General features: G+C 36.2%; 2 protein-coding genes and 1 pseudogene across 4 annotated transcripts; 2 read left to right on the top strand and 1 right to left on the bottom strand.

The window, feature by feature from the left end:
* Window positions 1–525: 525 nt before the first annotated feature.
* Window positions 526–10288, top strand: LOC107895570 (probable LRR receptor-like serine/threonine-protein kinase At5g37450; annotated as a pseudogene).
* Window positions 10289–12818: 2530 nt separating this feature from the next.
* On the top strand, window positions 12819–17432 carry LOC107896840 (putative zinc transporter At3g08650). Of its 3 annotated transcripts, XM_016822130.2 has the most exons (7): window positions 12935–13107; window positions 13698–13711; window positions 13812–14296; window positions 14594–14878; window positions 15330–15458; window positions 15859–15956; window positions 16398–17432. In XM_016822130.2, exons 3-7 carry the CDS (start codon window positions 13835–13837, stop codon window positions 17209–17211), a joined length of 1788 nt encoding a protein of 595 aa, XP_016677619.1. In that variant the 5' UTR covers window positions 12935–13107; window positions 13698–13711; window positions 13812–13834; the 3' UTR covers window positions 17212–17432. The 3 variants fall into 3 exon arrangements, with proteins under 3 accessions (XP_040934855.1, XP_016677619.1, XP_016677620.1); XM_041078921.1 differs by having other exon boundaries at window positions 12819–13107; window positions 13698–14296; XM_016822131.2 differs by lacking the exon at window positions 13698–13711.
* A 685-nt stretch (window positions 17433–18117) lies between these two features.
* On the bottom strand, window positions 18118–23300 carry LOC107896839 (KH domain-containing protein At2g38610). The gene is made up of 7 exons (XM_016822129.2): window positions 22547–23300; window positions 22329–22417; window positions 20799–20950; window positions 19772–19888; window positions 19530–19646; window positions 19134–19277; window positions 18118–18860 (listed from the first exon to the last, which is right to left on the bottom strand). The coding sequence occupies exons 1-7, from the start codon at window positions 22624–22626 to the stop codon at window positions 18714–18716; spliced, it is 846 nt and encodes a 281-aa protein (XP_016677618.1). The 5' UTR covers window positions 22627–23300; the 3' UTR covers window positions 18118–18713.
* Between the last annotated feature and the right edge of the window lie 2069 nt (window positions 23301–25369).

Genomic DNA, 25369 nt, shown 5'->3' with positions numbered 1-25369 from the left:
CAGAATTGTATGGCGTAATTAGAATTAGTTAATGCTTGCTCGCTCTTTCACTCAAAAGTCAAAGTCAAACAAAAACTAAAACCATAAGGTGGAGTTGACTTTTCAGGTTTCTTTAATTATAAAATCTCAAGGACTTTGGAAGTTATGCATTTGCAGCTATGGACAATGGCCATATGAATTATATATAAGCTATCTCCAAAGACAAAGTCCTTGAGCCTATCTCAAAGTGAAAGCCACTTTTTAAATCTTAAAATTCCCAACTTGGACACTAGCATTTTACCTACTCCTTTTACCTCACTTATATTTGGCAAATATGCTGTCAGCACTGTTACTAATAATGACCCAATCTTCCTTTTGGACCTTTTCCACTCTCATAGGAGCCAAATCCCCCTCATTTTATATCCACTTGCCTCTCTTATTGTTTTTCCCTATCCTTTTGACGTTTTAGTTAATGTATGAGTATTTTTTTTTTCATTACACCAATGTGATGCATCTTATTAATGTTTTGTGTTGAACATGTATGTATGAATGTATGTATGTTTAACAGATGGCAACGGCAGTACTGAATGTTACTTTGGTTCTTGCTCTTTTCTCATGTTACTTTGCTCTTCTTGCTTCGGCACAGGCACAGCTTACTTATCCACCAGAAGGTTGATTTTGTTTGGTTTGTAATATATTCTTTGTTACTTCATCATATTGCATTGTTAAACCAGTTTCGAAATGCCTGTGTTGAATTTTCCAGTTGACGCACTGCAAGCTATTCGGCGTAAGCTCAAAGATCCGAGAAAAAATCTAAGGAACTGGAGAAAAGGAGATCCTTGCGTTTCGAACTGGACCGGAGTAATCTGCACCATGCCTCAACCTGATGGCTTTTTGCATATTCAAGAACTGTATGTATTTTCATGTATTCATTGGTTGCCATCATTATTTTGTTTAAAATGAGTGATACGTTGTAATGTTTTGGGCAGGCGGATGCTAAACTTGAATCTTACTGGAAAGCTTGCTCCTGAACTTGGCCAGCTATCTAATTTGACTGTACTGTAAGTGGTGCCAATGTTTTGGAGACTTCAGATATTTACTCAAGTTCACCAAATTCTTGCCTTACCATCAATGACTCCTTACTTGGTGCAGGAATTTTATGTGGAATCACAATATTACAGGAAGTATACCTAAGGAGATAGGCAATATAAAATCATTGAAGTTCCTGTAAGCAAACTCATATTCAGAAGCTAACAAAAGCAAGTTTCAAGTAAATGAATGCAGAAACCTTATAAGATTAGTGATCATGGTTGCAGGCTTTTAAGTGGGAATCAGCTTTCGGGACCTTTGGCCGACGAGCTCGGTTTTCTTCCTAACTTGTTGATGTTTCAGGTGGATTTGAATCAAATAACAGGTTCACTGCCCAAATCTTTTGTCAACCTCATCAGCTGCAGGCACTTGTGAGTAAATTATACTACTAAATTAAATTTAAATGCTTTTTATGTTATGAAGTAATGCATTAATATAATAATTTTTCTATGCATTTTGTTAACTGCAGTCACATGAACAACAACTCAATCAGTGGGCAGATTCCGTCAGAGCTCCGCAGCATGCCTGCACTTATACATTTGTAAGCTCAGTACTAATTCCATTGTCACAAATTCTGGGCTGTTATGGATGAATCACCTTAATATAGCTTATATCCATGATGGATGTGCAGTCTGCTGGACAACAATAACTTAACGGGGAATCTACCACCAGAGTTTTCACAGATGCCTAAATTGAGAATACTGTAAGTTTACTGTTAATTAATATCTTGAATTGGATGGAATTTTGATTACATCTCATACTAGTATTTGTTTGTATTGCAGTCAACTTGATAATAACAATTTTGGTGGAACAGAGATTCCGGCTTCTTATGGCAACATGTCCAACCTAGTGAAATTGTCAGCTTCTTTCCCTTTCTCTATTGACTATCAGTTTATTCAAAGGGAAAAAGGATATAAAGATTAGACCATATTGAAGCAATGGTTAGCATGTAGCAATCACATGTTTTATTATTATTATTATTATTATTATTATTATTTGGATGTAATGATGTAACTTAGTTGTATTCCAACTAAGTTTGTTAGTGTAGTAGGTGGTGATTTATTTTAAGTGGATGTAATGATGTAACTTAGTTGTATTCCAACTAAGTTTGTTAGTGTAGTAGGTGGTGATTTATTTTAAGTGGATGTAATGATGTAACTTAGTTGTATTCCAACTAAGTTTGTTAGTGTAGTAGGTGGTGATTTATTTTAAGTGGATGTAATGATGAAACTTAGTTGTATTCCAACTAAGTTGTCAAGTTGTAAGCTTGTATAAATAGGCTTTATGCCATTTTAAAAAAATATGAATGAATTCAATCAAGATTTCATCCATATACTCTCTATTTTAGCTTTGCTTAAAATTTATTTCATTTTTCTTCTTTGTTTCTGCCGCAAGTCTCGATTCTTGCTCGGCAAGCTTTTTGTTGAACCTTGCTATTTGTTGCACTTAGCTCCAACAATTGGTATCAAGAGCCTATTTCTTAAGGGATCTGTTATACAAATTCATGGCTTCATCAAGCTTTTCACCAGCTGCACCTCAAGTCTTCAATGGAGAAGGCTACCACATATGGGTGGTTAAAATGAAGACCTACCTACAAGCTTTCGATCTGTGGGAGGTTGTCAACTCAGATGTTGAACCAGAGCCACTTAGAGGCAATCCAACAGTAGCTCAAATCAGGCAGCATGCTGATGAGAGGACCAAGAGGCACAAAGCCATGTCTTGCATCCAGAACTCAGTGTCAGATGTGATTTTCACAAGGATTATGGCCTGTGAATCACCAAAACAAGCCTGGGACAAGTTGCAAGAGGAGTTTCAAGGGACAGAGAGGACAAGGCAGCAACAGTTGCTGAACTTAAGGAGAGATTTCGAGAATTTGAAGATGAAGGAAGAAGAAACTATCAAGCAGTACTCTGACAGGATTATGGCTGTGGTTAACAGCATTAGGCTCCTTGGAGAGCAGCTCAAGGAAGCTAGGATAGTGGAGAAGGTTATTGCAACTCTGCCCGAGAGGTATGAGGCAAAAATCTCATCTCTCGAGGACTCAAGGGACCTGTACACCATCTCCCTGACAGAGTTGATCAATGCTTTATATGCTCAAGAGCAAAGAAGAGCAAGCAGACTGGAGGAGCATCAAGAAGGTGCCTTTCAGGCAAGAACAAACACTGCCTACAAAGGCAAGAAGGCCTGGAGAGACAAGCCAAGGACTGATGTTGCAAGAAAAGAGGGTCAGACTTGCAAGCACTGCAGAAGGGCTGGTCATCCAAAAGAAAAATGCTGGTTCAATCCAGATGCTGTATGTCAGCATTGTAAAAAGAAGGGTCATGTTGAGAGAGTCTGCAAGAGCAAGGCCAAATCAAGGCAGAGTCAGTTTCAACAGATGAAAGCTGAGGCTCGAGTAGCTAAGGAGGACAGTGACCAAGAGGAGCAAGTCTTTGCTGTGTTATGCTCAGCTGCTCAAGAAAAGTTCTCATCTGGTTGGCTTCTAGACAGTGGATGCACCAACCACATGACACCTGATGCTGCAATCTTCAAGTCTTTAGACAGAAGCTGCAGAACTAAAGTCAAGATAGGAAATGGTCATTTTATTCAAGCTGAAGGCAAGGGTGATGTGCTGATATGCACCCCCACAGGTGCCAAAGTGATTTCAAATGTGCTTTTGGTGCCTGAAATTGACAGAAACCTGCTCAGCATAGCTCAGTTGCTGGAGAAAGGTTATTCTGTTGTGTTTAAAGACAACCAATGCCAAATCAATGATCCAAGTGGATCCAAGCTGATGGCAGTTCCTATGGCTAATAAGAGCTTTGTAGTTGACTGGACCAGGGAGTCAAACATTGCCTACACAGTTACATCAGATGAATCCAAGCTTTGGCATCAAAGACTGGGACATGCCAACTTCAGATCGATGGCTCGAATGGTCAGAGAGGACTTGGCTGAAAACTTCATCAACTCAGTGGATCATGATGATGTGTGTGAAGTGTGTCAGCTAGGAAAGCAGGCCAGACTCCCATTTCCCTCGAATCAAGCCTGGAGAGCCTCTGAAAAACTCCAACTGGTGCACACTGATGTGTGTGGCCCTATGAGGACTGAGTCATTAAGTGGAAACAGGTACTTCATACTGTTCATTGATGATTTTTCAAGATATTGCTGGCTTTACTTCCTAAAACAGAAATCAGAGGCGGCCTCAGTGTTTTGGAAGTTCAAGACTGCTGCTGAGACTGAAACAGGTTGCAAGCTGAAGTCCATAAGGTCTGATAATGGGACTGAGTACACCTCAGCTCAGTTCCAAGCCTTCTGTGATAAGGCAGGCATCAAACATCAACTTACCAACACATATACACCTCAGCAAAATGGTGTAAGTGAAAGGAAGAATAGGAGTTTGATGGATATGGCCAGGTGCTTGATGATTCAGAAGAATCTGCCTAAAGCACTATGGGCAGAGGCAGTTAACACTGCAAACTACATTCAAAATAGGCTTCCAACCAAGGCCTTGGATCAAAAGACTCCATTCGAAGCCTGGTTTGGATTCAAGCCATCACTGGCTCATCTGAAGGTCTTTGGATGCATCTGTTATGCTCATGTACCTGCTGTCAAAAGGGACAAATTGTCTGAAAGGGCTCGACCTGGTATTTTGGTGGGCTACAGCACTGTTAAGAAGGGCTATAGGATCTTGGATCCTTCAACAAAGAAAGTGTCAGTCAGTAGGGATGTGGTATTTGATGAAAAGTCATGTTGGAACTGGGAAAAACATGAACCTGAGAAAGTTTCAGAAGGACTTGCAGCAGATCAAGCTGAGCCAGATCAAAATGTTCCTGAAATGGACATTGATGATGAACCAGTTAGAGGAACAAGACCATTGACTGAGATTTATGAAAGAGCTCATGTAGCCATAGCTGAACCAAGCAATTTTGAAGAGGCTGAAGCTCAGCAAGAGTGGAAGCAGGCAATGGCTGAGGAGATTAGCATGATTGAGAAGAACCAGACCTGGGAATTAGTTGAAAGGCCAGTCAAAAGGAAGATAATTGGGGTGAAATGGGTGTACAAAGCCAAGCAAAATGCTGATGGTACCTTGAACAAACTGAAAGCAAGGCTAGTTGTCAAGGGGTTCAGTCAGAGGTATGGCCTGGACTACCTGGAGACCTTTGCACCAGTGGCCAGGCTAGACACCATCAGATTACTGATTGCCTTAGCAGCACAGCTCGAGTGGAAGATCCATCAACTCGATGTGAAATCAGCCTTTCTGAATGGTTTCTTAGATGAAGAGATCTATGTTGAACAACCACAAGGGTTTGAGATAGCTGGCAGAGAGCATATGGTCTACAAACTGAAGAAGGCCCTATATGGCTTAAAACAGGCTCCAAGGGCCTGGTACAGCAGAATCGATGGCTACTTGACTAATTTGGGATTCGATCGAAGCAAAAGTGAGCCAACACTGTATGTCAAGAAGCAAGGGACACAAACACAGCTCATTGTATCCCTATATGTTGATGACCTGCTGGTGACAGGAGGAGATCGAGCAGTGCTGGTCGATTTCAAGACCAAGATGCAAGAAGTATTTGAAATGTCTGATCTAGGGGAAATGTCTTATTTCCTTGGAATGGAGGTGACTCAAGCACAAAATGGGATATTTCTAAGTCAGAGAAACTTTGCCACAAAGATTCTGACCAAGTTCTCCATGCAAAACAGTAAAGCAACTAAAACACCTGTTGCTGTTGGAGAAAAACTATCGAGCCAAGGTGATTTTGAGAAGGTTTGTGAAACAACCTACAGAAGTCTAGTTGGTTGTCTGTTATATTTAACTGCCACTAGACCAGACATAATGTATGCTGTAGGATTGCTCTCAAGGTTCTTGCATTGTTGTAATAAAAAGCATTTACAAGCTGCTAAGAGAGTGCTTAGATATGTCAAAGGCACTTTGAGCTATGGTTTAAAGTACAGCAAGGAAGGAAATCTGAAGCTGGTTGGCTACACTGATAGTGATTGGGCTGGCTCGATAGATGACATGAAAAGCACCTCAGGGTATGCTTTCAACCTTGGTTCAGCCATGTTTTGCTGGAGCTCGAAGAAGCAAAGTCTGGTGGCTCAATCTACTGCTGAAGCAGAATATGTGGCAGCTGCAAGTGCTGTCAACCAAGCCATTTGGCTAAGGAAAATCTTAGCTGATTTGAAAGTGCATCAAAAGGAAGCTACTGAGATCTTCTGTGACAACCAATCTTCAGTTGCAATTGCTAAAAATCCAGTGTTCCATGGAAGAACAAAGCATTTCAGCATCAAGTTGCATGTTGTTCGAGAAATGGAGCAAGCTCAGGAAGTGAAGCTGATCCATTGTAATTCTGAGGATCAACTTGCAGACATTTTGACTAAAGCCCTTAATGTCACAAGGTTCGAATGTCTAAGAAGGAAGCTAGGTGTTTGCTCCATGCAAACCAAGGAGGAGTATTGAAGCAATGGTTAGCATGTAGCAATCACATGTTTTATTATTATTATTATTATTATTATTATTATTATTTGGATGTAATGATGTAACTTAGTTGTATTCCAACTAAGTTTGTTAGTGTAGTAGGTGGTGATTTATTTTAAGTGGATGTAATGATGTAACTTAGTTGTATTCCAACTAAGTTTGTTAGTGTAGTAGGTCGTGATTTATTTTAAGTGGATGTAATGATGAAACTTAGTTGTATTCCAACTAAGTTGTCAAGTTGTAAGCTTGTATAAATAGGCTTTATGCCATTTTAAAAAATATGAATGAATTCAATCAAGATTTCATCCATATACTCTCTATTTTAGCTTTGCTTAAAATTTATTTCATTTTTCTTCTTTGTTTCTGCCGCAAGTCTCGATTCTTGCTCGGCAAGCTTTTTGTTGAACCTTGCTATTTGTTGCACTTAGCTCCAACAGACCAGTATTCATTTCTTTCAAAATGTTGTCAAGTCGAAATGGCTAAAATCGCGCATGATTTTATTGAATTCATCTGTACAGGAGTCTTAGGAATTGCAGCTTGCAAGGAGCCATTCCTGATTTCAGCAGTATTAAAACATTTCGCTATCTGTAAGCCTTTCCAGCATTTATAGGAGTTTGTTTACATACTAATCTATTGTTTGATATATTTAAACACTACTTTGTGTTGGCCTGTCATACGGCAGTGATCTGAGCCGTAACCAACTTACTGGAGGGATACCAACAAATAAGCTTTCTGATAACGTTACTACAATGTAAGGGTGGTTGATGCTACCATTGATTTATTATATGAATTTTCTTCTTCACTGATAAGCTAAAACGAGTCATCATTGCTTTGGTTCTCTATACGAGGCAGTGATCTATCCTATAATTTGCTCAACGGATCTATTCCTTCAAACTTTTCAGGCCTTCCTCGTCTTCAGAGATTGTAAGACTTAGTCTTCATTTTTTTACTTTCAATTTCTTTTACAAGAAATTTATATTGCATATAGGTCTTTGAAAATCTTTTGAGAAGCCATATAGGATGATCTTTAATGATGGTCTGCATTTTGTTGTTGGTGTGCAGGTCACTCGAAAACAATTTGTTAATAGGAGATGTTCCCTCCGATTTTTGGCAAAATGAGAACCTTACTGCTACGGCAAGACTTATCATGTAAGTCATTAAGGCCGAAAGGTATCATTTCCATTTTCAGCTTCAATTATACCTAATCATCAGTGCATGCACCTGCTTTTACCTGCAGAGACTTCCGGAACAATTCGCTTTTGAATATTTCTGGCAGTATAGATCCTCCTTCAAATGTTACAATCAGGTGAGAGCATTGTCACTTATTTGTAGCATGTAAAGTTGCAAAATAATATGATAATCTCTGATACATTAGTGCTGCATGCCCTGCATACTTAACTTAGGCTTGAAGGCAACCCTGTTTGCGCCTCAGCAAATCAACTAAACATAGCTCGGTTCTGCGGGATTACAATCTGAGATGATGATTTTGTGCCAGGAACTGGAGATGAAACAGGAAGCTCAAGTAACTCTAGTGACAGCTGCAAACCTCAATCTTGCCCTACGGATGATAATTTTGAATTTGTCCCAGATTCTCCTGTTGATTGCTTCTGTGCTGCACCTTTTGAAGTCGGGTTACGTTTACGAAGTCCTACCATATCGGATTTTCGCCCCTATATTGTCCCGTACAAAGAGTTCATTACATTCAACCTCGGATTGGATCTTTATCAACTATATGTTAAATCATTTATATGGCAAGAGGGTCCTAGGCTTCGCCTGTTTTTAAAATTTTTCCCTCAGTATATCAATAACACTAATAAATTCAATAACAGTGAGATACAACGGATCAGGGACATAATTGCTACATTTGCGATCCCTTCCAATGACACCTTTGGTCCATATGAGCTGATCGATTTTACGCTCCTCGGACCTTATTCAAACAGTATGCTTATGCCATCTAATTTTTCCTTCATACATGTTCAGTTTTATTTCAGTCTTTAGTGAAAGTTACTTCATTTATTGCAGTTGATCTCCAGCCCCTGGAATCAGGAGGAATAAGCAAAGGCGCCCTAACTGGAATCATACTAGGGACTATATCGTTCGTAGTTGCAATATCTTTGGCAATTACGGTTTTCGTCTACAAAAGGCAAACCAAATCTGGGCATGAAGTGTCGAAGAAACAGTCATGTAAGTCCAGATCCGAGAATAATATATGCAGTGATTGCATATAAAACGTAAAGGCAATATTAACGATCCTTTTTCCTTCTTTATTCTCACTGCAGCTGGAAAAGTTCCCATCAGAACTGAAAGTGTTAAGGAATTCAGCTTTGTAGAACTTGAAGCAGCTACAGATGGATTCAAAGATAACGTACGAATTGGTCAAGGAGGCTACGGAAAGGTTTACAAAGGCATTTTGGCTAATGGAACAGTGGTTGCAGTTAAGCGTGCGCAACAAGGATCTTTGCAGGGTCAGACAGAGTTCATAACTGAAATACAACTGCTGTCACGATTACATCATCGGAACCTGGTTTCATTGATCGGATACTGTAGCGAACAAGATGAGCAGGTACATTCTATAAATTCAATGCTGCAATGCGATGAAATTAACTTGTATATTCCCTTTGGACACTTAATGCTCCATGGCTTTTTTCTTCCCAGATGTTAGTATATGAGTTTATGCCCAATGGTTCTCTCCATGATCTTCTCTCAGGTAAATTTTTCCAGCTACACTGATTTTAACTGTTGCTGCATGCATAACAAATATTGTTGGGAAATTGCAGATAGATACAGACATACGTTGAGTTTCCCCATGCGAATGCGTATTGCGTTGGGTTCGGCCAAAGGCATCCTCTACCTTCATAACGAAGCATACCCACCAATAATCCATCGGGACATCAAGGCAAACAACATATTGTTGGACTTCAAGTTTGCTCCTAAAGTTTCTGATTTCGGAATCTCAAGGCTTGCTCCACTACCAGATGCCGAAGGAACTTCAGCTCACGTGTCCACGCTTGTCAAAGGAACACCGGTAAGACTAAATAGAGCTTTTCCATGAACACTTGAGCTGTCATTTGATGCTTGAACTTAATTTCCAGTTTTGTATGTAGGGTTACCTGGATCCAGAATATTTCTTGACTCACAAGTTAACCGATAAAAGTGATGTCTATAGCCTTGGAATAGTGTTTCTGGAACTTTTGACAGGGATGCTGCCTATCTCTCATGGCAGAAACGTTGTCCGGGAGGTACTAATTATTATATATTTATGCTAGCTACAAAAAACAGAGATGTTTAGCGAAAATGATAATAAAGTAAACTAACAGACATGTGCTACAGGTTTTTGGGGCATGTCAATCTGGGTTGATGTTTTCCATCATAGACCAGAGCATGGGTGCTTACTCTTCTGAAATCATCAAGAAATTTATGGCACTGGCCCTCAAGTGTTGCCTGGATGATCCCAAGGAACGACCGACCATGTTGGAAGTTGTAAGAGAGTTGGAGAACTTATGTTCACAGCTGCCGGAGACAGAGATGAGTGCACCTGGAACAGGAACAGGAACAGGATCAGAATCAGATGCATCCAATGCATCCCCTTCGTTGCCTCTCTACTCTGGAAGGAATTCTCAACCTACCAATGAAATCTATGGAAGTGAACTAGTGAGCGGAGTTATCCCCACCATCAGGCCTCGCTAGTAGTGGATTTAATAATGCAATCAACTCTGTTTTTATCACTTCATCTTGCTGAATATAATTTGTTAAAATACTAGGAACAGTAATGGGGCCTCTAGTTACTTGTATCTGTAATAAGTTTCCAGTGTTTATGGCTTTTATTTGATTTTATTTTTCACGTCATTTAATAATGAAGAAAGTAATTTAGATAGTTTCTTGCAGCCAAATCATAACAGTTTTTTAAATCACCACGCTACAATATTGATATAACGTAATGGAGGTATAACATCACAGTTGTTACAAATAAAATCCATTAAGTAACCCTGAAACAATCTATTGCTTAAATGATATTATCTTTTATGTTACAAAAATATGAGGAATTGGCCAAATTGGATGTAGAAATTATTGCTCAAAAATCAAAATAACTTGTTCCCTTCTTTGAAAGAGTTAGACAACATGATTGCATTATGCCATGAATGAAAATATAGCCAAAGATGATATGCATTTTAGGGATAAGTTAATAGTTTATGTTAATAAGCTTTAGGAGTCAAAATAGTAAGTTCAATTATTCAATAGTTTATCTTAATAATTAAGGATGGGTAGTCAAAAATCAAATAACCAACACAAATTCAATAGTATATGTTAACAAGGAGTAAAAGTCTTTTTTTTTTCAAAAGAAAATATATGAATAAATTAAAATTTTTATTTTTAAAAATTAAATAAAACTCATAAAGAAATATCTTTTATATTAGAATAGTAAAGTATTGTTTGAAAATGTTTTAGTATAATGTTTTAAAAATATTCATGTCTGCAATAATTATTATTCATTATGTAAAGTTTGCAATAATCACAATTGCGATACCGTAACCACATCAACAATAAAACCCACCATCACAATTTAATACTATGATTTCTCGTTCTCTTAATCTCATAGCAGATGAGACATACAAGCTTTAAAATGATTTTAAGCGGAAAAAAGCATCATAGTTTTATGATGTAATACTAGATGGAAAATTTTTTCTTTAATAAGGATTAGTTGATTAAGTTTTAAAAATAATTAAAAGAATAAAATATCATTTCAAAAGTAAATAAAAAATAAATAGTTTTATGACAAAATATTAAATAATTTGATAAAATAACTTGTGAAGTAATATTTGAAAACAACATGATAAAAATATTCAAATTTGTATAAGTATTATTAAAATTAAATAATAATAAAAAGTATCCAATATCGAATAATAGAAGCTAAATATATCAAATAACAATGAAATATTTTTTTTATTAAATAAAAATAATACAAAAATATTTATTTTTATTTTTTAATTGTTATTAATGAAAACGTTATTAAAACAAATAATTAATTTATGCTATTTTATTTTATATTTATTGGTTTTATAGATTTAAAAAAATTAGTTCCTAATGACATATGCGTTTTTTATTTTTTAATCAATTTTTGAATAATATATTTTTAATTATTTATGTAATGGATCATACCCTTAAGCGGCTCTATTTCCTCTCAGCTCTTAAATGAGCTTCTCATTTCGTATATTTCTCTCGTTTGCTTGTCTTCTAATCATTATACTATTGAAATCTTGAGATGATGATGTGAACTTTGATAAGCCAATGAAGCTCTAGCATGATGTTGGGTTGGGGGTTATAATCAACATGGGGTATAGATAAATTTGTTGATACTGAGTTAAATTGATAAGGGTTTTGTTGATTTCGTAGGTTAGAGTTTGTTTGATTTTGCTGATGAAGATTTTGATTAACATGCAAAGGATTTTGAGTTTGGGTTTGGGTCAATAGCTCCTAAGTTGTTGAATTTTCTTGAGTATCTTAGACTGGTGGATTGTTAATAGGGTCAAATTCAATGTTGGGAGGGTTGTTGGTACCTATAAATAAATGGAGAGCCATTGAGAATAGAAGCTTTCTGATAAGGGAGTTGGGGAGAAGATGAATATATAGTGTGTTAGAAGTGTCTTGTGAATTATTGTATGAGCCATTTTATAGTGAATGATAAGATTATTTAAATGTTTAAAAACTACTAACATAGAGATCTAATCAAGTTTCTTAATAATGATAATTAAGTAATTAATAATTTTGAACTCCTCACATGCATCTCACATATGTTCAATGGATGTGTATTGTGTGAAGTAGGTCAGATTTAAGTTTATTTTCAACGAAATATTTTAACTTAGAAAATTCAATATTTCACATCATAGATTTTCATTTACTACATCAACAATTAAAAATTGCAAATCACGTTGTTGATCTTCTCAAAAAACCACATCCACATTTGACATTTGATTGATAGTTCAACAAGTTAGTTGTTAACATCACCACCAATTTACAGGAACTTAAGTTAATAAAGGAAGCAGTAGTCATCAACATTGATGTAGTCTTTGTCTTCTTAATCTTAGCTACTTGCTATTATTTTCTTAGATTGTTATGTGATTCTTTAACTTGATGTTTTTTCACTCGTTGATAGATATGATTGTTGAGATTTTCTTAATTATTTGATTTTGTAATCCTTTGAATGAAAATTAAAAATAATTAAATAAAAATTAAATTATTTGAAATTAAACCTCGAGGTGGAAAAATAAAGTTGGTGAGTCTGAAATCATATTTTAATATGAAAGTCAACCCCTCATCCGAGTGTGACAGAGGGATAGACAGTTTCTTCTAAGTATTTTTTTATTATATACCTAATTATATAGTTTAATTTATTGTATTAGAATTAGGGAGTATTAATTATTAATGAAAAGATGAAAAATCTTATCGTGTGATCATCCACTTGGTTGAGGGTGTATATGATATTCCTTTCCTCTTTCTATCTTTCTGCCTGCTGCTACCCATTTTAAACTAATCTAACCACAAATTCTTCACCATCGTTTTTGTTTGGAACCCTGCACCTGCAGGTCAGTTCAAGTTTCGCTTTTGATGCGTTTTTATATTATTTCGATTCTCCATCATTTTTATTTATTCTTCTAATTTATCTTCAATTTAATCAAATCTATTAACTTTTTTCTTTTCTTTTACTGCAAAATTCGGGGATTTCCTTCCCCTTTTCCACAATTGAATTTGTTTCGCTTTCTCTCATCTTCTGTTTTAGAGTTTACATAGCTTTTAATTTGAACCAAAATAAAACCAATCTTTTCCTTCTTTTTTTCTTGCCATTTGGGAACTGTGGATTCTTAGGCTTCTTGCTTTTTGTTAAGGTTGGTTATTTTTTGTGCAAATGAGGCCAGTGCCTATGGTAATTGTTTATATTATCAATTAGGGTTTTGGATTTTTTTTGGTTTGTTTGAAATGATTATCCTTTTGATTGTATCTGCTGTTTCTTTATGGTCGTCTCAAATTTATTGGACTATAGCTCTTTGGGGGGGGGTTGTTTCAATTGATTTTGGCCTTTTATTTCGATCATTGTCATTGTTGAATGCTCAATATGTTTTAGTCATTTGGTTGACAAAAGCTTCGTTTTCACGAAAATTGTGCTTTTTACTTGCAGCTTATATTGCTCAGGTGCGTTTCCAAACATTCTTGACTGGTTTTGTTTTCGACTTTTCTTGATCCCCACCTACATGAATTCTATTTGATCAATAACCTTCATTATCGGTGATAGATTTGTGGCCATAATAAAAAGCAATGCGGTTCAGACTCAAGCAGTTGCTTCTATGTTTATTGGTCGCCATTTCTTTCCTTGAATGCATTACAGCAGATGGTCAAAATGTAAATTCACAAAGGATTAGAGCTCCCCATAAGAATGTTGGGGATACTGTTATAGATGGCACTGGTACAGAGAAAGTCATAACTTCTGAGGATAATGACAAGGAAATGAATGACTGGAAGGGTAGTTACAGCAAAGTTTCTGTGTCCACTGTCATGCTTTTTACGTTAGCAATGGCTGCAGCAACTGGTTTAGGTGCAGTTCCGTTTTTCTTTGTGGAGCTCGATCCTCAGTGGGCTGGGATATGCAATGGAATGGCTGCTGGTGTCATGTTGGCTGCAAGCTTTGATCTTATACAGGAAGGACGGGAACATGGTGCTGGAACTTGGGTTGTGATCGGGATTTTAGCAGGTGGCATTTTCATTTTTCTTTGTAAAAAGGTATCACAATCTCTCATATCAATTATTAGGTTTCATTTTCTGCCACTCTAGAATTATCATTTAAAGAGCCATGCCTAGTAGATTAAGTTTCTGTTTCAGACCTTGCAAATGAAAAAGGCCTTTTCACTTTTTCAGCCCTTATCATGTATGAGGACCATATTGCTTCTGCAGAGAGTTTAAGATTGTCAATATTTCATGCCATATACAAAGCTGTCCTTTTAACTTGTATCTTGTGGTGTCTTTTTATTTATAGGTGATGTTAACATCTTTTAACTTTTCCTTGTTTTTGGGATTCAGTTGCTTGAACAATATGGGGAAGTAAGTATGCTGGATATAAAAGGAGCAGAAGCAACTAAAGTGGTCCTTGTCATTGGAATTATGACTCTCCATTCATTTGGAGAGGGCTCTGGTGTTGGAGTTTCATTTGCTGGCTCGAAAGGTTTTACTCAAGGCCTTTTGGTAACTTTAGCCATAGCTGTACATAACATACCGGAGGGATTGGCTGTGAGCATGGTGCTTGCATCGAGGGGCGTTTCTCCACAAAATGCAATGTTATGGAGTGTAATTACCTCCTTACCGCAGGTATCTAATTATGTAATGCTATTTGAGACTGGCTTTGAGCATATCTGTCCATATCAATGGAAATAGTTATAACTTAGAACTTACAAGATCTGATTGAGAACAAGAAGTAAAAGAAACAATGGGGAAGTTGAAAACTTAAATTTGAAGACCAGTTAAATATTTTCAATAGAGGATTCATTGTCACCAGATGATGATTGAACAACAACTTTTTTCAAACCATCTTAACTGACAAGTGCATACTTGATTGATGTTACAATGGTAAATGACTGCATCTTGGTGTCATCTCTTGCAATTGGGAAAACAAAGAACGGAAAACAAATGCTAAAGTTCAGATTCTTAGAGGGTCAATCAATTAAACTGCTGATCTTATTTGAGCATAATTTCTCTGTTAATTTAGTTTCCTTGATGCTTGTTTATTCCCTTATCTTTGTTTTCAAAAAATTTTTGGCAGCCCATTGTAGCAGTTCCTTCTTTTATATGTGCTGATGCATTTAATAAATTCCTCCCGTTTTGTACTGGCTTTGCTGCTGGATGTATGATCTGGATGGTCGTTGCGGAGGTTCTCCCTGATGCATTTAAGGTGACTGCACTTATTGCACTTAAAATACATGTTATAATCTTCAAGAATAAGGGTTTGCTTCTACAACTTTCTTTCACGCCCCTTTGCTCTATTTTGCTTTGTTTCACATCAATAACGCTTCCAATGGGAATTTTCAAACCTAGGTTAGTTAACCCAAGCTATGTTAATGGATGCTTACTACTTCCATTCTCTTTGGTTTCTCTCTTTAGCAAAGCCTAAAAGGCTAAAATAACTTTTACTTGAACAGAAATTTTTTAAATTGAAGGAGATTAATCTTCTTATACCATGTTTCATTTTTTATTTATTTTTAAAAGTTTCTTCTCTGTTTTATAGATATGAAGTCTAAACTCCCCCCCCCCAAAAAAAAAAAAAAAAAACCCTTTCTTTTTTTTTTTAATAGGAAGCTTCACCAACTGCAGTGGCATCAGCAGCTACACTTTCAGTAGCATTCATGGAAGCACTAAGCACTCTGTTCCAGAACTTCACTCATGATTACAAGTAAGTAAATTGAACCATAGTTTGTTGAGAAGGATACGTGGCTAGATAATTCACCATTGCTACTACTTCGGGTTTATTTTCTAATCTCTATCCTGCATCTTGCTGGAATCATAACCTTTTGTATATTAAAGATGATTTTAGATTTTTTTTTTTCAATGATATATTGCCTTTTTGTCTTCTAGAGCATATATTCCATTTTCTAGAACTGTGTGATGTTGTGATTATAGCTTTCTGTCCATGCATTTAAGTTGATTTAGGCAGACTTTGTCTGATGTAGCTTTTATTAGGTTCGATATGTGGCCTTGTTGGCCATGATACAACCTGGCCATCTGCCTTTTTTATTAAATACTGGTCCTACTCTTTCTTTTTTTTTTGGCTTTATATTGTAATATCATTTTGTTTCTTTTCATCAACTAAAATTATATTAGTTCAATTTTTCAGTTCGGAGGATGCTTCTGGCTTCTTTGTTTCGTTACTTTTTGGCCTCGGACCTTTGCTGGGTGGCCTCATTCTTGTTGCATTTGCTGTTGCTTTCTGCCTTAAACATGCCCTTCTCATGGGTGCTGCTTCTGGCATTGCCTTCATCCTTGGTGCCTGGCGACCATTGCAACTGCTTGTATTTTCTAAAATGGGATTTTTCCCACTTGTGTCGCTACTTGCCATAGGTGCTGCATTTGTCCATGTTTCAAGCTCCAGTATTTTGAAGATTATGTGCAACAAAAGAGCTTCTTCAAATAACCTACCATCAGTTACGGGATTTCCTGTGAGTGTTCTGACGCTTCAGTCAGTTTTAGCATGTGGAACAGTGGCTTTCCATGCACTGGCTGAGGGCCTTGCGCTGGGAGTGGCGGCACCAAAAGCTTACGGACTTGGCCGGCACATGGTCGTCCCTGTCTCCCTTCATGGAATTCCTCGTGGTGCAGCAGTGGCCAGCTGCATCTTTGGAGCTACTGAAAGTTGGCATGGATCTCTAGCAGCAGCTGCTCTCATTGGGTTTGTTGGTCCAATATCTGCAATCGGAGCAATATTGGCAGGAATTGACTACAGTGGTCTGGACCATGTGTTGGTGTTGGCCTGTGGAGGATTGATCCCATGCTTTGTTAGAATAGTTGAAAGGGCGATAAGGTTCGATGTGCGAAAAACCAGCTGTGGGGTTGCTATAGGAATTGGTTTTGCCTCTCTTTGTTTAACATGCACCAAGTTAGTTTGCTTACACACACCTTATTGCGATTCTGCTCCAGAGGCTGTTAGATAAGAAGATTGATTAATAGTGGTTTACAGTTAACGCAAATTATGCCACAATACGGTATACGGTTCAACATGAGAAGAATAGTGACCATGGTCTATATACTTTAGCTTGTACCTTGGCTACTTTTCATCTTTATACACAATTTTAATTGTTAACAGATCCCCTGAATATTTATCTGATATGATACCTACCTACGTATATGAAATTGCATGGCATGTTTCCTTTTCCTTCATTGCTTGCAAATGCATAGGCCACACTTGTAGACTAATGATTTCCAGGCCATGTGACAGATAGCATGCGACTGCTACAATTAAGTTTTTGTTTTTGTTTTTTCTTTTGAGTATCTTTTATATTTATTTTTTACTGTCTATATTTAAGATTTTTATATTTATTTTTTATTGTTTATATTTAAAATTTGTGATTATTCTTTTCAACAATATTAATGTTAAGATATAAACTTACATTCTTTCCTTGAAAATATAAAATATCTTTATCTAGAACTAAAGGTCGAACCCCAACCATTGATAGACCAACCCATATGCTTTCACATCTTATTTTATAAACCACAAACAATGATGCGCTTTCCTGATACCAATCCCAATCAGGGCTTCAATAATATATTAAAATACAAAAATAAATCCAACAAAATCCAACCAAATGGTGCCTCCTCTCGCTTATCATAATAAACTAAGAAACAAACAAAATAAAAGAGAATCCAATGAGAGAAGTTGCACCGCAAAGCCAAACAGTCCTTTCGTGGTCCAACATATTTTTCTACTCGTTGTTGTTGTTGTTATTTATTTATTGAAGAAGATTATGCTGCAATAAATGCTACAGTTGAGAACTTCCGAATCTATTGTTGAACCAAATCTCCATCATAAAAGCTTTAAATTAAAGATACAAATTCCAGGCTGCAGCCAACCAGCCATCAATAATAATAATAACAATAATAATAATGATAATCATCTCTCAAATAACGTTTCTAACTACATTTAAGTGACATAAGAGAGAAGATCCATGTGCTTCGGATACTCAGACCCAAAAAAAGAATATAATATACCTGACCCGACCCAACCCATCTGGACCTACATTACATGCTTTATGTAAACTACAAAAGGAATCAAAATAACATGACACAAATACACATCCCTACAAAACTCAGATGAATCCCACCTCATCATTAATATTTTTATATTTATAAATTATATATATATTTCACACTCCTTAAACCTACTAACACAAGAATAAATCCAATGAATGTATTCAGAGTTTACAGCAAAACTGAGTATTGACCTCCAAGACCCAATTTTCTTTTTTTTTCTTTTTGTTCTTTTTTCAAAAGGCAAAACAGTTTAACGATGACATTCCCACCAGAAAGCTCACCACCAACAACTGTTAGCCTAATCTTTCCAAAGTTACACCCAACCAATATGCATCAGAAGATATACTTGGCTATGACGAAACCCCAGGCCGGTAGAAACAATTTCAGATGATTTCTGGTTTATTTCTCAGCGCCCGGTTTTGGGACGTTTCATTCCACTTGAATTAAAAGGTGAGACACTGCCGCTTGGACCCGGACTATCCTCTCTGAAGTTTGAATTTAGCATTGCCAGCTCCCGCAACTGCTGTCTCTTGATAAAATCTTGCGACTCATCCTACATATCACAATAAGTAGTTCAGGCAAAATACAACATGAAAATATTTATTAACATTAAAAGTTTAACAGCACAAATGCCTGCAGGGCAATAACAGTCCTGCAGCACAACTGGGAGGATGCCAAAGTTTCTAAGAGGGCAAAGAGCTTACACAAGCAAAAGTAGGTAATTTTTTTTATGAAAAACAACGGAGTTCGAAGATGGAAGCATATAAAAGAGAAACCTGAGACTGATAAACCTTCTACAAGAGAAGAAAAAGATTGATGTACATACCACAGGTTTAAGTAATTCCTCTATGATTTCTTGTGCCTGTCTAAGCCGTGTATCAACAATATTAGCAGGCAAATCGGCCTCGATTAAGATGTGAAGCGGATCATTCAGGTGCTCATATCCAGGTCTACCTCTGAGCTTCTCTTCCTTCATATGGGAAAAGATGGGGAATTATTATTCAAAACCATTCAATTGTTATGTAAGAAAACTATTACGAAAACACAGACATAAATTTTCAAAATATAAAGAGAAGATAAAAAATTGATTATCTTTCGAAATTTTAATATCTTTTACAGAGGCTCCATATGGCCATCCAGAAATTAGTTCATCTGATCTTCCTTGCCAGTTTCAACAGAATCCTAGTTGACATAGCAAAAGCTAATGGTTTTGGACTTTTACCTTGTCTGGATCCTTTATTGATCCTTTTCCTCTAATGTACACACGGCAGCCAGTAGTAGCTTCCACCCGCTTTAATGAATTTCCTCTAGGGCCTAGAAGTCGTCCAACAAAATTGAACTAACAAGGAAAGACAGACTCTAAACCTCAATACTCACAAAAGAGTTTTCATTCAATTGAAATATGAAAAATATAATCAAACAAAACTTAATCTAATGCACTAGCATTTTCCATATACAGCTTACGTTTGGATATGTATCAACAGGAATTTCAAGACGCAAAATCCTCTTCACAGTGTATGAACTAGGGCTTGCTGGGGCACCTTGCCAGTCCATTGTCATCCCAGGTGGCCCACTTAGTCTCTGTCAAAATACAAAAAAGCAGCGGTACCACAAAAGATTAGAAGGCTAAATCCAAATAACAGGAGACAAGAATGTGAAAACAAGTTTGAATTGAAACAACCCTTGTGGGAATACTTTCCCAATGCTTTATTAAGATCAGGTACTAAAATGTTACAAAAATATATTAGCATGTTAACCAATTGAAATAAGGGGAAAAATTGAAGGGAAGAAATGTTGAAGGCATCATAGCACTAGAGACTTGGTTCTCATCTGAGTTACTTAAGATGGCCCAATGTTATGTAAAATATTGGAAACTAAACAATCATAGCATTTGAGTCATCAACCAGATGCAAAGCAATATGAAACTCAGATATTGACCTTTGACAGGAATGCTTCGTTTAGCGACAATTGCAGTTCTTATTTAATGAATAGAACTTAGCAACCAAAATTGAAATCCATAGTTTTAGAACAGTCACATGGCATTTGGATTAACATACATGCTCATGCAGATAAGGCTCACACACCAATGCATACTGAAATGGATCATGTGGGCAAGCATTTTGTTTCTGCATTTTCCTGAATAGAGGAACAACACCTATAATGTGCCAAGATAAAGCATGAATGAAAAGTAGCAGGCCCTTTGACATGGCCTGCAATTTGAAGCAAAAATAACAGTGTAGAAAGTGATTTAAAGGTTTTTGGACAAGTAATAAAGTGAGAACTTCAAACTTTATGTTTGTTTGAGGTCTTTATGCATCTCCTTTCCAATGTTTGACACTCAATTATAATGGTATTTACCAGAAATAATATTAATGCAAAAGCCAGAGAACTGAAAGCATAAGCATGTCACTTAGTTTTACTCAAACTATCAACTTATATGCAGGCTGTGTTTAAAAGAAAGACGCTAAATTGAAAATTTAAGAATAGTAACCTCTTGGGTAAGACTATTCCAGCCGCCCAATCCGGTGCCAGAAACATTTGACATAAGGTTTGAAGAAGCCATGGGACCGGGGCTTCTATGCCTCAACCGGTCAAAGTCGCCAAATCCTTGGTTGGCCATCATTCCTGAGACTCGAAATATCTCTGCATATTAAAGACCATATATGTGAGAAACAGATGAAGGTATGAAAACATATCAATCCCTGAATTGAATATAGCATCCAAAATCAAATTAACCATTTCAAGGCAAGACGATAAAAAAAAAAAAAAAGAATGTGAAGACATCCTACAGTCTGAAAAAATACATAAACTTCTATTAGCTGCTAAACAAGGGATATTATTTCTTACACAAACTAATCAAGATAATTAGCTGTGCCTAGAGTAAAAGTCGGAGAATTTCTGAAATTCAAATTTAGAAGAGCAACTGGTCTTGAGTAGTTTTCCTTGTTTACGCTTTCGCTTACACTACCAACCATGCAACATCTACTTCCTTTATACATTAGCTTACCTATATTACTCAAAACTTTCTTCTCAACGCAATAAGCTTTCTAAATCCAAACTTAAAAATCTTTTGTTAAATATGACTCCTATTTTCAGCTAAATTTGAAAAATAGTCTTTCAGTTAAACTCTGTTTACTTGATTCAATCAAATACTGATTAGTTTAGATTATTTTATTATTATTTGATCTATGAATTTAGCCTATAAATAGGCTCTTTTACAACCTTAGAAAATACACTCATTAGAGATTAGAACTCATAACACATTTAGAGAATTTTGTGTTTACATTTTGTGGGTTCTTTGTTTTTCGGGTTTTCGGAGTTTAGTTTTTATCTCTATCTTTTATCTTTTATACTCTTTATTCTTTTGCCATTATAGTAAAATTATCTTTAGCCGTGATTTTTTATACTCTTTGGATAAGTTTTTTACGTTAAATTTGTGTGTTCAATTTCTCAATTTATTTTGCTATTTTACTTGTTCGCTACTTAATCGGGTCAAAATCCTAACATCTTTTCATATGGATCTTTGAATACATAGCACTCGAAGGCTTGGAATTCTTATTTTTGATAAAGGGTAAGGGGAAGGGGATGTCACCTGGGATTTGATGATAACAAAAAAACTTAAAGCAACCTAAATCATTTGCCACTACACCATTGGCTAGTTGACTTAGGCTTGGAATTCTTAATAGTCAATAATTTGTGCCAGCAGAAGATAAGTAGATGACGGTATTCCATGTGCCATTTAACTAAAACAACAGCGATCACTGAGTGACTCAGTTGTGGAACTAACAGAGCTATTTCCAGTGAAGGGCACAATCCAAAACACAATGGTATCGGACCACGTAGCCAACTTACAAATATTGGGTTAAATACATGATCAAGCAGCCAATTCCGCACCCATCAAGAGAATAGGTATAATAAAAAGGCAAACTTGAACATCTCAGCCCTACACTCAACCAGACTGATCTAGCATTGGTAACTAAAACAAAGCCTAGATCCAGTAGTGACAAAGTAAATAACTAACCTTGATTTAACAGCCGGCTGCATATAGGAAGGACTTGCATGAAAGGTCCAAGCTTTTGATGCTCTGCCAACAGTTCTGATAAGTACTGACTGAGGAAAAGAAAGGGAAAAAAAACCCAAAAACCCCATATAGATTAAAAATTGGTAAACCCCCAAAAGGAGAAAAAAAAAGAATCAAAATTCAAGAATAAAAAAGTTGAAAAGTGAAGTGCGTGATACCTGTCAACATCTGGAGTGGTTCTGATCTGTGGAGAAGCAGCTCTAGCAGGAGAAAAGTTGGAGTTATACAGACCTGACATAGCTTTGCCTTTTGATTTGGGGGATTCAATTCTTTTCTTTTTTTAAATAAAATGAAAAAATTTTAGTTTTTGAAGAGAAAAAAAATCAAGTTTGAGCTTCTGGCAGAGAAGAAAGAAGAAAAACACAACACCAAGAGGGGTGTAATAGGAGGCAACAATATATTTATATATAAAAATGATAAAAAAATATTATAAAAAAAAGAAAAAAGAAAAAGAAATTGTAGACAGCTTTCTGTCAAAATTGTGGAAAAGGAATTGAAAATTTTTAAATAAATTATTAAAATTTCCATTATTGGTTTTTTTAATAAAATTAAAAGTGCAGTAAATAATTAAGAGCGGAAATAATTTTTTACTTGCAGTAAAAGAATTAATACTTCATTCTTAATAAGGAAAAGAGAAATGGGAGGGGAGGGGTGAAAGGGGCATAATTAGCCAAAACTAGGAGATAGAAGAAACGGAGGTTTATTATTACAGCAGGGGAGGGGGGTGGGTGGGTGGGTGGGTGGAGGAATTAGTGTGTGGAGGGTATCAGTGTAATTGGAAGATGGTAAGGGACAGGTGTCGGGCATGCAGAGGATCAGATGAGGGAGAGCCCACACACCAGCAAGAAGCCAATGGTGGAATTATAGTGATGGTTGTGTGAATGCCAAATGCCAACGCAGTCTTAGCTGCCCACTGCTGTGCTGAGTGCCCCCTTCCTTTTTTTGTGAGTGTGTGTGGTTAATTAAACCCACCACGGCGTCGTTTTGGGAATTGGGGTTAATATTTCAACCTTTAAATAGTAAAAACAATGAATAAAAAAATAAAAATTCCCTTTTACGTAACGTAAATGTCACCTACTTACCTTATCATGTTGGCTTACCATATATAGTAGTAGTAGCGACCTTTTTCTTTCTTCCTATTTCTTTGGATAGTGTATTTGCGGCACTCCTTCTTGACCGCTTTTCTCCCTTTTTTTTTTTTAACCACCTTTCCATGTACGCTTGCTCCCTCCTCTTACCCAAAACCAAAATCAACATTAAATTTTAAAATAAATATTTGATTTTTAGAAGGAGCTAATGGATTTAAATTAAATTAACATTTTTTAAGGTAAATTTATCCATTTAAGTGGCTTTGCCATGCTGCCTAGAGGTGTGCATGGGCCGGGCTACCCGACCCAACCGAAGGCCCGCCTGAAAAATAGGAGGGTTTAGGTAAAAATATAGGCCCGAAATATGAGTTTGGGCACAAAAATGAGGCCCGTTTAGAAAATGGGCTGGGCTCGAGTAAAATTTTTTTAGCTCGGGACCGGGCCTGGCCCGGTCCGAATTATATAATAAATATATATTTTTTATTTTTAATTATATTTATATTTTAATTTTAATTTTAATATAATCAATTTTTATTATATATTTTCAATTTGTGTATTGTTCTAAAAATTGTTTTAATATATATTTTTATTTGTTTCTTGTTTTAATATTTGTTTTAAATGTATTTGATTATTTAATATATTTTAAAATTTTTTATTTAATAAAATAAGTTAAAAAAATTTAATATGGGCCGAGTTGGGCCGGGCTGGGCTCAAGCTTAACAATTTTATTTCGGGCAGAGCTTGGGCAAATTTTTAGGCCCATATTTCAGGCCGGGCCGGGCCCGGGCCTAGAAAATGGGCCTGAAATTTTTGGTGAGCCCGGCCCGGCCCATGCACACCTCTAATGCTGCCATAACCAATAAATTTATTGTATTTTTATTATTTATAATTCATAATTCTAGAAAATCATTTTTAAAAACCAGGTTTTAATTTTTTTTATAAAATTTAATCATTGGAAAATTTTAAAAATAATTGAAATTAATTTTATTTAAAAATTAGAATATAGCAAGTTATTTCAACCATATGTATATCATTCTATAAAGGTATGAACAATTTCTATGCGAACATAAATGCTTTAAGCTAGAATGCTAGGGGATTAAAGAATCCCTTAGCATTATATCATTGCTCCCAGCATATTAACAGATTTAAAGTTGATGTTTGTTGTTTTGATGGAGATTAAGTCCAACCATGATAGATATTTTGGAATTTGGATGGAATTTGGACTCTTTTGTGGGAACTGATAGTAAGGGACTTAGCGGAGGAACTGACTTATTTTGGAATAGAAATGTGCAATGCAATGTTATTTCTATTAATGAAAATAAGATATTTTGCTACATCAAGGAAAATAACTTCAAAACCTGGCTCACTTGAGTTTATGGTAAACTTAAATTATGTGAATATAATGTGGTTTGGAATCAGCTTTTGGACTTCTCCAACTTTGTCAATGAAAATGGTATTGGATCACCTTAGGCAGTTTTAATCAAGTTATCTAATTCAAGGATAAACATTCTTCATTTTCTAATGATTTGAAGGGAGCACCTGAACTGCTTTAGTGCCTTGAATCGTGAAACCTCCCAAAAATCCCAATATAAGGATCCTATTTTACTTAGACCGATAATCGTCAAAAAAAATAATGTTATTTGGGAAATATTGGACAAGGCATTTGCCAACAATCATTGTTTCAATGGTTGCTTCAACATTTTTGTTCTCAATCTCCCTGTCGCTTTCTTTGATCATGGTCCAATGAGAGTATGCATTAACAAAAATATTTATTTTCAGAAAAGACCTTATCGTTTCGAAGCTATGTGGACCCTTCATCCACAATGCAAGGAAGTGATAAAAGAGACTTGGAATGCACATAAAGAGGGATCTTTGGCCTTTAAGCTATTGGGC

This window comes from Gossypium hirsutum, chromosome A10 (assembly GCF_007990345.1).
Source record: "Gossypium hirsutum isolate 1008001.06 chromosome A10, Gossypium_hirsutum_v2.1, whole genome shotgun sequence".
In the NCBI taxonomy this organism is placed as follows: Eukaryota; Viridiplantae; Streptophyta; class Magnoliopsida; order Malvales; family Malvaceae; genus Gossypium; species Gossypium hirsutum.
Note: the sequence above shows the minus strand (reverse complement) of the source record. Positions and strands in the feature narration are given on the sequence as shown.